We start from the raw sequence: 17,770 nt of genomic DNA, 5'->3' as shown, positions 1-17,770 counted from the left end.
TATGCCACCATTTTGTTTTCGCTAGGCAACGTCTAGACTTTTACCATCCAGTCACGGTCTGCTTGAGGTGTAAGTAGTGACTGTACAACAAAGACTATCATAATTGCTTAATTAAATTGATTTCAGCGCCCTCTATAAAAAGCTTTAAACTTTTCCAAATTGAGGGGGATAGACTTGTTTTCGTAAAGATCTGTCTTCCCCAAGTGCTACAATTTATTATAAAACGACTAAAATTATGAGCAATATAACAAGCATTCTAGCAATATACAATTTATTTTAATATACAATTTATTTTGATTATTACAGATAAAGAAAACGTATAAATGTAGATATGGCAAAAGTTACAAAACTGCTCAATCAAGGTCTTCGTCACCACATGATTTCGCATCACCCACCAACGGTCCTTATTACGCAAGTTCCCCTTCACCAAAGGCAGTTCAGCCCCATAGTGGCCAAATCTGGCATAACTATGCTATCTGGCATAATTTTGACCCATTTGTCATCTAGCATTTATGCTAGGCATTAGAAAATCTGGCATAATTTGAAACGCAATTCTACAGCATCACCACGATTTAGCATCTGTCATATTAAAAAAAAATTCTGACTTAATTTTTACACAATTTAGCATAATTTGGCCGAAAACCTGAAGCCCTTTTTGTTTGTGTTTTTTGATTCCCACCATTCTGGCTGTTGAGAATTCTCAAAGGTTTTATGTTTTTTTTCTAGTAAATGTGCTAATCCAAATTGTATTAATACTAAAAAGTAGTGACATTATGAACACTTTTTACTGTAGTTATTTACAGTTTAAGACAATCTTACTGATATATATATATAAAAAACAATACGATAAAAAGTATCCATCTACTCCGAAATTGTTTTTGAACATTTTATAATATCTTAATTTTGAAGAAATATTTATGCTTTCATGAAAGGATTGGCGTTCCATATCGGTTAGCCTTTCTTTTATTTTATTAATTATATAAAATTTATCAAGGACATTATTTTGTGAAAACCATATGTTTCCATGACCAATAGAGCATAACATATGTTTTACATTGCTTACCCAACAATTACTATTATTTTGCGCTTTACGAAGTTGAGATTTATAACATTTCTTCGCATATTTGTCCTCGTTCATATTTACTAGTCTTACCCAATAACGAATAACATTGAGTGAACTTTCGATTGATAAAGAGAATCGTCCACATTCTCCTCTAATTGAAACATTTGTGGCTGATTTCCAGACCCCTAAAACATATCTACAGAAATTATTTTGAATATCATCAATTTTGTTGTTGTTTAGTTTTCCCCATATTTCACTACCATACAGTATAATTGGATTTATTTTAACATCAAATAAGTAGTTCCAAATATTCACTGGTAGATGTCCATATTTCTGATATACTATATTTTTGAGTGAGAAAAGTGCTTTATTAGCCTGTGTATTATTTTATTATTTATTATTTTATTATTATTATATATATATATATGATGATTAGTGTTATTTCACTTTTAAAGACCTATTCTTCCTGCAGAAATACAAGCTCGTTACCCTTTCAGACATTATTAGAAACTGCATCAATGAAGGATTAATATCAGTAGAAGAACTTACAAATGCTATAGAAAAAATGAAACTCAACAAAAGTCCAGGTTCGGATGGTTTGAGTGTTGAATTTTATAGACATTTTTGGGTTAATATTAAAGATATGTTATGTGACGCTTTGAATTACTGCTATATTAGCAAAAGATTAGGCGGCTCACAAAGACTAGGTATTATAAATCTATTGTTTAAAGGCGGACAAAGAGAAAAACTAGAAAACTGGAGGCCTATAACACTACTGAATGTAGATTATAAAGTAATGGCTCATGTTCTCTCCAATAGAATGCAAATTGTAAATTGGATATGATCAGAAAGGTTATGTTAAAGGGAGATTTGGAGGAGAGAATATTAGGTTAGTAGAAGATGTATTGTCATATACAGAAAATAACAATCAGCCAGGTGCAATAGTTTTTCTAGACTTTGCCAAGGCGTTTGATTCTATAGATAGAAAATTTAATGTTTATATGTCTGAAAAAATATGGTTTTGGACAGTCATTTATTAACTGGATAAAAACTATATATACAGATACACAATGCCTTGTAACCCACAGTGGTTGGATATCTGAAAGATTCAATATGAGATGTGGTGTAAGACAGGGTTGTCCTTTGTCTGCTTTACTTTTTTTTATTAATTGCTGAGATAATGGCAACTAATATAAGAAAAAACCCACTATGTAAAGGAATAGAATTACCTAAAGTAGAAAATGAAGATCATATTGTTAAAATAGCTCAACTAGCTGACGATACTGTAATATTTACAAAGGATGAAATTAGTTTAAACCATTTTCTGTATGAAATTGAAATGTTCTGTTCAATATCAGGTTTAAGGTTAAATAAAAGTAAATCGAAAGGAATTTGGATTGGAGCAAATAAAAACAAACAAACATCGCCATTTAATATCAAATGGACCAAAGAACCAGTGAAATTCCTTGGAATCTACGTAGGGTATGATAAACATACTTGTGTTAAACGAAATTGGGATGATACAGTTTTAAAATTAGAGAATACACTAAAACTATGGGAAAAACCAAACCTTACGTTTTTTGGCAAGGTAACAGTAATAAAATCTCTTGCCATTTCGAAATTAATATACAATACTTGTATAATAGATGTACCATCTTATATCTTTCCAAAAGTTGATACATTGTTATTTAGATTTTTGTGGGGAGGAAAAAATGGAAAAAATTAAAAGAAAAACTCGTATAAACACAGTAGATAAAGGTGGTATAAATATGGTGAATTTTAATATCTTAATGGACTCTCTGAAGTTGAGTTGGGTTAAGAGACTGTTAAATCCTAACCTATGTATTTGGAAATGTATTCCAAACTACTATATGCATCCAGTTGATTATACTGCGAATTGTAGTAAATTAAATACTGAAGCGCATACTAAATTAAAAAATATGCCAGTATTTTATATGAATATGTTGAAAGCAGCTGTAAAGTTAAACAATTTTGTATATTGTTTAGAGCCGCAAAATATACAAGAAATTAGGTCACAACACTTATGGGAAAACAAATTTATAACATCAATTGAGGGAAAATCTCTATATTTCAACACCTGGTTAAACTCTGGATACAAAAGAGTAAATGATATAGTCGTTAATAACAGGTTATTGACTGCAGCAGAATTTATTCCAACTCTGTCGAATAAACAGAATGGATTAATTGAATACGTTGCAACAATAAATGCAATACCTGATATATGGAAAGAACAAATAAGGTTGGAAAATGCACGCATAGATATACAATTAAGAGAACATAATATATTTCATAATAGGATAAGATCGTCTTACTATTATAAGCAGTTTATTAAATGATATATGTATTATTCGAAATCCTCAAATGAAATGGGAAATAGAATTTAGAGATGAAATTATTGACTGGAATGAAATATGGAATAGAAAAGTATGTAGAATGAAACATATGGTAAAAGTAGCTCAATTTAATTTTAAGTTGTTACATCGAATCCTTATATGTAAAAAAAGACTAAAAAGATGGAAATTATCCACAACAGACAAATGTAATAAGTGTAAGAATCATATAGAAAATGAAAAACACTTATTAATTGCGTGTAAAACTATTCAACCTGTCTGGAAAAAGTTTAAAGATATGCTGGTTCAGTGTCTTCCAAATGAGGTTACAGTATAGCAAGACTTCCCAAAGTGGGTTAATGTAATTTTGGGAACAACAAACAAACTTGTAAACGAATTAATTTCAGTTTTTACTTTTTGTATATATAAATCCTCCATAATATATAAAGAACTAGAATTTACGGTTTTCATTAAATATATCATTGCACGTTATCATTCTAAATATCTAACTTTCAAACTTTTGCATCCCTCTTTTTCATTTCATCCTTTTTATCTTGGTGAAAAGGGAGGATACTACATTTTCCTCCCCTGAGTTTATAGCCTCTCTACTCGAACACAAATAAGATCACAAATAAGATAGTTTAACAAGAAAATTTTAATCATGTATTTTACCGCCATTTTTCATTTTGACATTTTAATTAACATCGTATCTAAAATTTTAATGAAAACAAATATGGTTAATACTGAATTCAAGCATCTTATTATGTAAATATACCTGTATTTTAACTACTTTATACACTTACTTTTAATTGTCACAAATGTACTTATATGTATATAATATATTCACCAATGAGAATTTAAATAAACGTGAGATGAACTCACACAAGACAAAAAAAAAAGAAACTGCATCAATGAGACGTCATGAGTTCATCGATCTTGCGATTCAGTTTTGTTGACTGTGTCTCAGTTAAATATTATTAAGTGAGGTGGTGGTGGTATCGACACGTCACGCAAGAAGTGCAGTAATCATCTTTATCGACGGATTATTTAGTGGAGTTTGAAATAAAATATTGAAGAACCACATTAGTAGATTTCAATAAAGAAGGTGTAGAAAACTAAGGTGTACACATTTTAATGCGAAACATCCCAAACTTGCAGAAAAGTTTGAGACTAGTGAGTTAATTGTTTCTTCGTGCAGCTCATGAGTGGTATTGAAATGGCGGAAAAAGAGCAGACTACAGTTGACGAAGATTTTGCTACCACAACCACCCTACATGGGGTACAATACATTGCAACAAGTAAAGCATTTATCATTAAGGTGCTCTGGTTGCTGGTGTTCCTAGGCGGACTTGGCGTATGCACCTGGCAGATTGTACTACGCATTGATGAATATATTCAATTCAATGTAAACACAGAGATTAAGTTATCCTTCCTATCTGAAATGGACTTTCCAGCAGTTACGATATGTAATTTTAACAGGTATATTATTTAACATAACCTACTTTAATTATATCTTAAGCTCTGTCTACACTATCTATTCTAACTAGTTTTACAAAAATATGTGCCCAAATATGGTAGTGATATTTCCAAAGGTAGTGATATGACATCATCATGTCCATATATAGGTACATTTTTTTGTCACATAACATTTGATGGGGTAGACAGAGCCTAAAGCTTGGTTCCCATTAGGACGCAACACAGGACGTAGACGCAACGTAAGTGAGTTGACCAATCATATGCGATGGATTATTCTGTCGCTTGTCATTGTTCAACATGCTTATGTTGCGTTTACGTCCTTGCGCTGCGTCCAAGTGGGAACCAAGCTTTAGAATCATTTGAGGTAATCATTAGAGGTAATTTTGAGATGTGATTATGCTATAGTCTACTCTATAGTTGCAGGGTTTGAGATAGAAGGAGATGATGTAGACCGTCAGCTATGCCTATGCTAAAGTTGTTAACGTACAATTACTGCAGTAACTGTAGAATCAAAATGTAAAAAATAAAAAAAGTAAAAAAACTGTTTTCATTACAGGTACCGCAATTCATATCTGACAGAAGACGAACGAAAGATCATCGAATACTTATGGGAAGCCGAAGATTACGATTATTACTCGGAATCGGACCTTGTGAACTATTCGGATATCTTCGGAAGCGAACCGTTTAACACATCGGAATTCACGAGGAGGGTGGGCTTTCAACTGGACAATGAAACAGTAAAGTCCTGTAAATGGCTGGACCAGACATGTTCTGCTGCAGTAAGTAGCTACGCTCGACTATGTTTTTGTTTACGTCATTGTTTTTTCATTCCAAATGTTCACCAAACTAGCAGAAAAATAGAGGTATGTAGAGTTCCATTGCATTACTCATAAACTGTTGTCAGAGGAGGGGGGTCGTAAAGTTCTAAAGAACCCCTTTTTCCTGAAGTGCCCTTTTCAAAACTCAACACTCAACTTAAGAGCTAGTAAATAGGTCAACTCATGAAAATGTTTTGGGCAACCCTACCCTGCTATAGCCGGGCATTCTATTCTCATCTATACTAGGCTATAGTTCTACATCTTTTCTTCAGTTGCCCTTTTTGTGTGTGTGTGTGTGTGTGTGTGTGGGTGGGGGGTGGGGGTAACCCCTTGTAACCATCCTGTCTATGGGCTTGTATATCTAAAATACTTACTATATCATGTTCATAATAAAAGATAAAGATTGCCTGACATTTACAAATATAAAACACTACCTGTGACATGTTTGCGTTATTATTTAGAAATCCATGATCAATTACACACGGATGGTAGTGTGAAAAATAATAAATGAACAAGCTGTTATTTTCTTAAGTAATATATTTGCCAGAGAGTCTTATATTCTCGATCTGCCAACACTGTTACTTACTTTCACGTACAGTAAATCGACGACGAAATAATGAAAAGCCGTGGATGAACTATCGCATACATAAATTGATTGATGAGCGACAAAAGGCATATAGATCTAATAATATAATTTCATGGCGAAGCCTAAAAAACAAAGTAAAGTATGAAATTAACAAAGCTAAAGAGAAACATTATAAGGATAATATAGGACTAAACAATTCACAACCCAGTAAATGGAATAAAAAAAAATTAAAAAAATTACAAGATATAACAATAAGTCGGACAATATTAAATTAAATAATTATTGTGAATCTGTTGAAGAACAGGCTGAAAAAATGAATGAGCATTTTTCAAGAGTATGTTGCCAACTTCCACCACTCAGATTGGAAACACTTCCCTCGTACTTGCCTACAAAACCACCCCCCCCCCCCCCCCCACCCCCAAGATATACCATGGAGAAATGTGGAAGAGGTTAAACAATTAAACTACAATAAATATGGCCACCCAGATGATATTCCGGTGAAACTCATTAAGCTGTTTTCTTTTGAAATAGCACAACCCCTATAGTTAATCTTTAATCTGTCTAAACGAAGGGGTGTTCCCAACTGTGTGGAAGACCGCATCAATTGTGTACCAGTATGTAAAGTTAAGAAACCGACAATGGTTGGCCAATTACGACCTTTTTCACTAAATTAACTAACTACAATATTGGGTAGAGTATTTGAATCATTTCCTAGCGGGATGATTAAAAACGAATTTCGAACCAGTATTGGATTGTAAACAGTATAATAACGTGAGAGGAACAAGTACAACAAATTACTTAGTAGATATGTTAAATACGGTTATATTCAATATTATTGTGCCAGGGACCTATGCCACATTATGTACAGTTGATTTCACAACTGCGTTTGATAGGATAAACCATAATGTTGCTATTTCAAAGATGATAGAATCTGGTGTTAGACCGTCGATAATTCCAACGATTAGCGGTTTTCTGATGAATCGCACCCAGTGTGTGAAATTTAAGGGACATTGTTCTGAACTAAGAACTATAACGTGTGGGGTCCCCCGGGTACCTAACTGGAACCCAGCATATTTACCGTGATGGTGAATGATGCGAGTAACACCACTGATAATCGTTGGAAATTTGTGGATGATCTAACACTGAGAGAAATAATTAATATAACAAATAATAGTAAATCATCAGAACTCCAATTCCATTTAGATTCCATGGGTGGTTGATGTAAACAAGATGACATGCTACCCAAGATCTAAATGCTATGTTATTAATATAAATTTTATGAAATCTCAAATAAACTACTCCTAACTTACTATAAGTGGTGAAAATATTGATACTGTACATAACATAAAATTATTAGGTCTACAAGACAACTTATGTTGGGATATCCAAATCAAAAGTATTATATCTAGAGCAAATAGAAGAATGTTTCTTCTTTATGCATATTAAGAGGCTATAGTGCACCTATTGGTGATATGTTAAGTATTTATCAACTCTATATTCGACCGCTGACTGAGTATGCATGTGTTGTTTGGCACTCTAGCATTACAAAACATCAGACCAATGAAATTTAGAGGTTACAGAGGCGAGCATGCAAAATTATACTTGGCCAGGACTATGAGAGCTATGATACGGCCCTTACTCAACTTAAAATTACCAGACTTGCTGAACGTAGAGGAAAATTAACATTAACATTTGGAGAAGGTATCCTTAAGTCAGAGAGGCATCGTAATATGCTGCCTGCTGAAAGACCAAATATATCTAGATTACGTAACCCCAATAGATTTACATTACCTAAAATAAGAACTAACTGATATAAAAATTCAAAGATTCCCTATACTATAAACAAATTAAATTCCTCCTATGAAAAATTAAATTAAAAAATAATGAATGATTGTGCAAAATATTACCGCCTAAAATAATCAAATAAAGCACTGCAGGCAACGTTTAATATAATATTGTAAATATGTTTACTATTATTTTTTAATTAGCATTGTATTTGTATTTTCCGAAATTTATATATATATATTTTTGTAGATTTTTAATGTTTTGAATATTATAGTGAATAATTGTGCAATATTTCCAGCTATACTAAAAGATAATAATAATAACAATTTTTTTTCTTTTTTTTTTTTAGTTAAAACGAAATTGTATTTTCCAAAATTTTGTATATACTTTAAGATTCTTAATATTGTAAATTACAGTGAATAATTGTGCAATTTAGTAATTGTATTTTCCGAATTTATTGTTGTATTTTTATAGATTTTCTTTCAATATTTGTTTTTGTAATACAAACATTATTAGCTGTGTGCTATTACTTTTGTACATTTTATATACTGTAATAAATAAATAATAAATAAAAAACATGACTCTAATTAATATAAGTACAGTGCCAATAACGACTTGCTCTCAAATTTTAGCTAACGGGTAAATCCAACCAGAAAACAAAATAAATTGTACTTTAATTACTAAAACTGGTCTTAATAAACAAGAAGAAAGAAATGTGGGTGTACTTGCTACGGATGTAATCAACTCCATCATTTGCATTTCTATATAGCCTACCTCACACAATTCGTTTATTTATCAAGAGACGAATTTCATATTTCCTAGCCAACAATAATAAGCACTAGTATACCTGTTTGTATGTATATTTCATTTAGATGATAAGCTTTGATAAGTTAAATTAGAATATGGAATACCTTTACATTACATTACTCAATATATATAGCGCTCTTAGAATGAAACCATTATCAAAAGCGCTGTACATCGAAATTATGTTCCATAAAAGATTTTATAGTTTACGCTTAAAACTATCAAAGTTACTTTCAGACCGAATTGAAACTGGAAGATCGTTCCATAACCAGTGGACCTGAGACGCCAAAAAAACCTGTCAGCAGAGGTTCTCCTGGTTGTTGTGGGAACATGAATCGAGGCCCGATCGCATACCAGATAGATTTCGATTTCGGACATTCGGTATATTATTGTCAGAAAAACCGCGTATCATTGAACTAGGCATATAAACTAGGCATAGAGGATTGACATAACGAGAACTGAAATGTCGGGAACAAAACTCGACGGGTATGACAAAAAGCCTACCCTAACATACCAGCACACACAATGTATGTAAAAACGTGCAGAAGATGTTTGTATAAAGTTTAATGATACAGACTGTAATGACAACCATTCTATTGTTATTGTATTTGATTGTGAAAGTCCTTTACTTGGATTTTTAATATAAGACACTTTACATGATGGCGGCCGTTCGATTGGCATTGAAATGTCAGTCAAGTATTCTCCCATCTCAAATCTTGAGAGGTTTGCTAATAAGATGACTCGGTGATCGACGAGGCAATTTCGAGATGTTGTAAAATGCAAGTGTCCTCCTCTCTCCCACTTACATTTGAGCAAAAACAGAGATTTTTACTAGATTAAAGAATAATTCCACGACGACGTCGGTCAATGTATACATTTATTTACTAGAGTTAATTTCGGAATTGTGTAACCAGGAAACAGATATGCGGACGTTAAAGCAAGTTCATTCATTCATTCATAATAACATTTATTTCTTATAATTTCAAAGTAAACAAAATAACAATTTAAACAGGGAGTTGATAACAACTCCCTGATTTAAATATAAATAATTAAGAGGCAAAACCCAGAAAGTAATAACATTTGGAGGTTTCCCTTCAAAAAACTTGTGACGGGTAGCCAGTTAAGAAATTGTAATCATATTGGAGTTTAAACAAATAGAAACAAAACAAGACAAACAAACAAACATGTAAAGCAAGACAACAACAAATTAATAATAATAAAATACTATGGAAGCACAGAAAAACCAGAATAAACATGTTGTTTTATTATTATTATTAGTTATTTATGGAGTAGAATTTGTTTAAGTTTAAAAGGAAATGTATTTTTTGAAGGTGCAAATTTAATTTCGTCGGGGAGATCATTAAATAATTTGGTGCCACTATAACGGATATTATGTTGCATTAATGTTAATTTGGTAAGGGGAGGGTGGAGATTACAGGAGGATCTAGTTTTATGGGTATGAATACTATTATTTTTTATAAAGCTGCAAGAAAGTTTGGTTGGAAGTAGACAGTTAACATGGTCAAGTGGCTATGGGGCGCCATAAGCAGCAAAGGTGTCAGTGTATTGTATCTCATTTTATATTATTCTTTCAGAATTTCACTCACATTTTCACATCGTATGGGAATTGTTACACATTCAATTCTGGTGAGAGCGATAACGAAATATTAAAAGTAAAACAACCAGGAGCTGGAAATGGCCTACAAATAATGATAAACATACTCCAGGTAAGAACACAGTTATAATTTTGATTATGACGTATTGAATATCAATAATTAATAATAATAATAATAATAATAATTATAATTATATAATGTTCAATTTATATAGCGCAACATGTAAGGCGCCCCTACTAAGCGCGGAACAATAAAAAGAAGAGTAAAACATTTATGTTGAAAGTGCAAGTTAAAAAGGTGGGTTTGGGGAGTTTTCGTTTCAGGACGTGCAGATCTACTATACGATTCATATATGGTTATATATGCGCATAGTTAGTAGCTACGTATTATTTTAATAGTGCAATTGAACGTAGAGAATTTGAAAATAGACCATCTTGTATATTAACTATGTCAATCAATCAATAAATCAATCAATCAATCATTAAATCAATCAATCCAATCATCAACCTAATGAATAGTATAGGTTCTAGACTATACCGTGAATTGGCTTGGTATTCCTAAAAGAAAAACATTTTGGCATACATGAAAAAAATCAAAACACAGATGTATGATACCGCCTCACTTATTGTAATCATTTTAAATTATTAATGGCATGCTTATCTATATATATATATTTGTATTTGTGTGTTAACTGTTTTAGATGTTTTATTGTTTTATGTTTCAAACCTGTGGCGGTAATTATCGCTGTTGGTTTTGATTGAATAAAATAAAAAAATAAAACAAATAAAATATAATAATAATTATTAATATTAATTTCATATGTGAGGTCCGACAAAAAGTATTTTCCGTATATTTAATATTATTGTTGTTTTATTAGGGATGAATATACAGAGACTAAGGACGGTAACATCGAGGCAGGATTGAGGGTACTGGTACACGATCAGAACGAGCCGCCTCTCATAGAATCAAAAGGCGTCTCAATTCCTCCAGGCTACCATGCGTTTACGTCTACGAAACGTATCAAGGTAAGTGAAGAAATATACACCCTAACGCCCACCCCCAACAAACAATGCCTCCATCCCCCCATATTCCCATCCGCCTCCCGATCCCCACCAACCCCCAACCCACAAACAGTAACCAGCCTACGCATCTGTACGCTACATCTTCTTACACATGCGCATAAACATCGCTCTTATCCAAGGCTATATAACTACAGGACACTGAGCTCGCCACGCCAACATAGGAACTCGTAACAATCCTTTGATCTTATGTTTGGCTGCGACAAACACCGACAGTATTACTGTACCATTATTTTCCACGGCGCGGTGTCTGTTAAGGGTCGTGGAACTAATAGTGTCGCAGTCGGAGCTCAGCATCTAGTTGTTAATTGCCTTGGTTTATCATTCACCAAATCACAGCATAGCATTGACTAACCAACCACCTGAGATTGAAAACAACTTTTGTTTTTATATTGTTTGTTAATTTGCTTCCATGCGCCTTCGTTATTCATGTATTGACGTCTGCGATTTTCATCTCATAAATAACATGGTTTTCGCTTATTTATCGTACGGTTCATTCGTCCTATGCAACTTGTTTCTTTTGTTTCGATTTGAAGGTTGCAAACTTAGATCCTCCTCATGGGAAATGCCAATCTTCTCGCAAACTAACATATTATGACCAGTATACGCTGTCTGGTTGTTACATTGAATGTCGTTTGGACAGGATACTAACTGAATGTCAATGCCGACCAATCAGGTAAGTGAGTTTGGACAGGATACTAACCGAATGTCAATGCCGACCAATTAAATAAGGTACGTGAATACACATTAACACTAATTTTAATTCGACGGATGGAAAAACAACTGTATGCCGATTTCGCCTAGGCGAATTTGTTCGCGCGAATTGAAAGCGTCAAGTTTATACGCATGCGTATTAAGATAAGATAAGATAAGATAAGATAAATCTTTATTGTCATGAACACAACAAGGCGAACATGAAATTGGTTTTCCTTGATGCTTAAAAACACATACAATATATAAAACATTAAAAATATCAATACAATACATTAAAACTATATACAGTGGTAAACAAGTAAACAAACTATCTTTGGAATGTTGTGTTGGAAACATGAATAGAGTTGTGGACAAATGATTTCCTACATCGAGTGGTATTGCACATTAAAGTACGAATTCTACCTGATTTATTAACAACACATTTATCATTCAATGGGTGTGAGTTATCTTCCATTATTCTTGGCTAATAACATCGCGCCTGTAAACTGCGTCGGTAACATTGACATTCCTTCCTATTATTTTACTAGCAGTTTTCATAGTACGGTCAAGTTTCTTTTTAGTCGCGTGGAAGCGACTCTATAGTTCACTATGTCGGTCGGTCGGTCTGTCTGTCTGTCTGTCGGTCTGTCGGTCTGTCTGTCTGTCTGTCGGTCCGGTATCACTATGCGTTTTATCGCTTTATGACCTTATCTTGATATCAGTTTAATCTAGCTAAGTCAATTTTTCACAGAATATTCCTTATGGCCAGGAATCGATGTGGTTATGTTTTCACGGTGCGCAATAAAAAATTACGCGGTCTACGCACGATTTAACGAAATCACGTTTGTAATCATATCTTAACAACCATGAATCACAATTAAATAAAATTTGGTACTCATAAATTTCAGGGCATAAATCATCATATGGCAATACAATTACGTGCGTAGCGCATGTAACGCATGCGTACGCGCGCTTAAAATTTTCAAAATTTATTTTCGATGAAATAAGAGTACGTTTCAGGCAATTTTAAGCGTTTATAAAATTGCCATGAGTGCGCAGATTTTTGCGCGCGCACTGCGCGTTAAATGTTATTGCGCACTCTTTTTGCCCGATTTCTGTTTTCTTTACTTACTTTTCAACTCGAAATTACGTTATACGAGCACGTCAAAAGTGACAGGCTACGCACGTGTAAATTAAAAAAATATAAATGTTTTTAAACATTTCAACATTTTTAAACATGTTCAGTAATTTCGGTCAGTATAGTTCAGTATGTCGGTCGGTCCGTCTTTCTGTCGGTCTGTCTGTCTGTCGGTCTGTTTGTCTGTCGGTCCGGTATCACTATGCATTGTAGCACGCGACTTAATGGCTGTTGGCCTTGTTATCATTTATAGCACTCAGACTATTGTACCAAACAACACAGTTGAAAGTTACAACACTAAGAATAACACTCTGGTGAAACATATTCATGTATTCATGTTTCCTTCTTCTAAATCCTTCTTTACGCATGCGTATAAGCTGACGCATAAAAAAGAATATTAAAATGCACGTCACGCTTGTTCGTGGTAAACCCAAAGATTGGCGGCGCTATACAATCTTTGGTAAACCCTCCATTCATACATTCATTCACAAAGCCGTTAGCCTTAACAAAACCAGAGCCAGCATTGAAACATTTTTGTGTGAAATTATAGAGGGCATCCTAGAATATTATCTAAAATATCCTTATTAAATACTGTATAAATAAGAATACATATACACTGTATGCATTTCTTATATAATTCAGTAGAATATTAAACATTATAAGACGAAATATTGTTATTATTGGTTTTTAGATACCCTGGTAAAGCAACAGAGTGTACACCAAAACAAACGAACTCATGTGCAAAAGATGTACTTGGTAAGCGCCAATGGGCCATGTTCTGTCAAAAGAACAATTTACACAGAAGAGCGGTAGCTTGTACCACATAGAATCTGTAATGCTCATAATAACTACACTTTTACTCGGGGTACCCGAATCTAGGACTAGGCTCTATTGAGCCACCTTTCAAGTCCTACTAGTTCTGACTGCTCTGAAATATGGCATGCATATACCTAGGGTAATAGGTGAACAAAGCTATAGAGAGAAAATGTTCGTACTGCAACCGGATGCAGAATTATGATGTCATAAAGATGGTACCAATCGAGTATTACTCCTCCTTTATTCGTTGTAGTATTGAGCTGGGATTTTGGCATGGGTATACTACAGGGACATTTCCTCAAAGCTATAAAGCCGGATTTTTTAATTTCAAACCGGATGCAGTCATATGACGTCTCGAAGATGGTACCTTGGTGCCAAACGATTTTCGCCGTAATATAGCCGTGTTTGGTGTCATTTCAAAGGTCTTGACTTGGAGAATAAGTAAAAAAAACCTATCTATGACATCACTTCTGCTCCCGGAAATAGCAAAAAATCACTTTGAGATTTCATAATTTACCTTAATTATGCCATTTCCGGTTATGTGACGTAACTTTCCGGAATATAGCCGTATTTGGTAGCGAGGTTATTGATGTGTATATGACGTTACATCCCGTCTTATGACGTCATTACAGCTTCTTTTGCTGTACCCTGAGTATCGCACATTCGTGCTTGATATCATCATCATCATTATTATCATTTTGATTTCTAGAGAAGTTAAAGAGTGGCAAAATACGAGAATGCGACTGTCCAGTACCCTGCAAATACACAACGTTTGATACATCGGTAAATTACGCATCAATACCGAATAAAAACGCCGAAGCTGACTTTGACGCCACACCGGCATATATCACGTGAGTGGAAAAATGCAATGACATATAAAGCGTCAAATGTTCGACGTTAACGCGATTAAGTCTACATCAGAGCGTTCAAGAAATAATTTCTAACAAATACAAAATTTGTTATTCATTAGCTTATGCTTGGTTCCCACTAGAGAAGGACGTAACGCAATGTAAGTAAGCTGACCAATCACAAGCAAGCCTGGGATTATTCGAACGGTCGCTTGACATTGGTCAACACGCTTGCATTGCGTTGCGTCCAAGCTTAAAAAACGTTAAAGTACAAACAATAAGAAGTAGTTTTTGATGTGCATCTATTTAAAATAGTTAACAGTGTTCAATTTAAATATTTTAGTAGATTTATTTTTTTGTTTACTGGTTAAATTTAAATGTTTCCATCTTAACAGAGAAAACTTTATCTTACTGGACGTGTACTACGCAGAACTTAACTTCCAGGAGTATAAACAGAATGCAGCCATGACTTTCTCAGCCCTTCTAAGTAAGTGTCGCTGATTTTAATCGTTTTAAAGCGCAAAGTTAGGCCTATAGATAGAGTAAATGTCTACAAAAATTTAAATGAATTGAGTAAACTATACGTTGTGTACTGGAAAGGGCGGGAACTCACTAGAACACTTAAAGCTCTGTCTACACTGTCAAACTGTAGTTTGACAGTACACAAATAATGTGATGTGCCCAAATATGGTAGTGCTATGACATCATCATGTCCATGTATGGGCACATCACAGTTTTTTTGTCACATAAGGTTTGATAGTGTAGACAGAGCTTGAGAAATGTTTCAATTCTTGGAGGCATAACAAGATTGTTCTATTCTGTAGGTGATATCGGTGGCCAGTTAGGCCTTTTCATTGGTGCTAGTGTCATAACATTTGCTGAGCTTGGTCAGTTTTTTGTGCTGAAAGTACAATCTTTGTTCCAAAAAATCAGCAAACCAAGAATTGGAATAGATAACAACGAATTGGAAATGAATTAAGATTCAGTGTTGGAAGAATACCAGAACTAAGTGGACGTCATAGTATAAATGGTGACGATACCTGACACATTTCTCGGACAGGCGACGTAATTTGGTAAAGTTATCCAAAGTACCCTCCAGGATTACAGCAAAATCAGACATATATATATATTTCAAGAAAACTCTGCTAAATTTTCTGGCTGTTTTACTTTATCGTTTTTATTTAGCGTTTTGCTATTTTATTGTGAGATCCAGCTACTGATACTCACAGCATTGTCATTAGTTTTAGTAATTTGCCTTTGGATTTATATATTTGTATAATTATGTACAATACATTATTTATAACATAGAATTGAAGTAAAAGTGAGATGAACTCATCCAAGAAAAAAATAATATATATTTGAATCATCAACTTCAAGATGTTCATAAACAACGCAATAAAAAGATGACGATACAATTGATTGATGCTTAGTACATAAAAACAACGCATCTGAAAAATAGCCAAATGGTATAAGGCGTGTATTGAAAACGTGTGTCAACAATAGGGAAACGCTCTTCTTTCGTCACCTAGACTTTTATATCTAAAAAGTATCGATCTCAACCCGCCTATAAATTAGTGTATTATAATAGCATACTTAAAATACATGTTCCTAACATAAATATTAATTCTTGACGTCATTTCATTAAACGCGTGATAGTTTTAATACAATAAACGTATACAGGAGTAGAACCTGTATTAAGGGGACACTGCCGGGGCCCGATAAAAGTTTGGTTGTAACTTGCAACGCAGGAACGACATCAACGCACCGGAATTGACTGTTGCTTGCGATCATTCACGTTGCGCCTCGTACGTCCTTGTAGTCCATGGGATTTAGCTAAAAAATGACCCTTTTCTCACACAAATTGCAAGAAAAGATTTTTTTGATGAAATGTGTTCTTTAGACCCTACTGAACACATTTATCAACGTTAGGACATTTTTCGACAACGGAAAGTAGCCCAATTTGCATAATTAAAAATGGCCGCCATTTTTAATAACGTACTCTGTATCTTGGAAACCGCTAGTCACAGATACTTAATTATGGTGTCAAAATCATTATAATATATGTTTTTATATTCACTTTATTGAAAAAGTTTGTCCAAAAATGAATGGAAGTGCTATTTCTAGCATTATTGACCTTTGACCTTGAATTCTCATATCTCAGCAACCACTAATCGGAGATATACAAATTAGGGCTTAAATTGTTCAGAAACTAAACATTTATATCCAGTCTAATGGCATGTTTTTGCAAAAAATGGCGGATTCTAACATTATTGACCTTTGACCTTGATTTATCATATCTTAGCAACCACTAATCTGAGAGACACACAATATGGCTCAAACTGTTCAAAAACTACATATTTATATTTAGTCTAATGGCATGTTTTTGCAAAAAATGGCCGATTCTAACATTATTGACCTTTGAACTTTGCACTACATAAAATCGCATAACTTTGAAAATATTGTACATATGAAATTATTTTTAGTGTCAAATTGTTCAGAACATACATGTTTCTATAGAGTCCAATGACACATTATGTCCAATAATGGCCTATTGTATGGTTATTAACATTTGAACTATATTTGAAAAGTCTTTCAATCCGGAATCTTCTTCATGTGGACATCCATTAGAACATGTGATTTGGCACTCTAAAATGTAAGAGTTGCCACGTTGACTTATTATGTTTAGTTTAAAGTAGG

The 17,770-nt window shown here is 33.6% G+C and overlaps 1 protein-coding gene across 1 annotated transcript; it reads left to right on the top strand.

Moving 5' to 3' along the window:
* The first annotated feature begins 2,243 nt into the window (after window positions 1–2,243).
* Window positions 2,244–16,227, top strand: LOC140039315 (acid-sensing ion channel 5-like). The gene is made up of 11 exons (XM_072084920.1): window positions 2,244–2,651; window positions 4,613–4,893; window positions 5,447–5,669; window positions 10,479–10,610; window positions 10,714–10,721; window positions 11,377–11,524; window positions 12,115–12,254; window positions 14,101–14,165; window positions 14,935–15,076; window positions 15,469–15,560; window positions 15,898–16,227. The coding sequence occupies exons 1-11, from the start codon at window positions 2,244–2,246 to the stop codon at window positions 16,050–16,052; spliced, it is 1,794 nt and encodes a 597-aa protein (XP_071941021.1). The 3' UTR covers window positions 16,053–16,227.
* The last annotated feature ends 1,543 nt before the right edge of the window (window positions 16,228–17,770 follow it).

This window comes from Antedon mediterranea, chromosome 2 (genome assembly GCF_964355755.1).
Source record: "Antedon mediterranea chromosome 2, ecAntMedi1.1, whole genome shotgun sequence".
Lineage (NCBI taxonomy): Eukaryota > Metazoa > Echinodermata > Crinoidea > Comatulida > Antedonidae > Antedon > Antedon mediterranea.
The sequence above is the reverse complement of the archived record's forward strand: the minus strand, read 5'-3'. Positions and strand labels throughout refer to the sequence as shown.

Bases quoted from the DNA above. Each gene is read 5' to 3' on its own strand.
- LOC140039315 (XM_072084920.1), top strand. From the start codon at position 2,244: ATGGCAACTAATATAAGAAAAAACCCACTATGTAAAGGAATAGAATTA. The intron at 2,652-4,612 runs GTAACAGTAATA...TTCTTCGTGCAG, and splicing joins ACCTTACGTTTTTTGGCAAG to CTCATGAGTGGTATTGAAAT. The intron at 5,670-10,478 runs GTAAGTAGCTAC...TTATTCTTTCAG, and splicing joins ACCAGACATGTTCTGCTGCA to AATTTCACTCACATTTTCAC.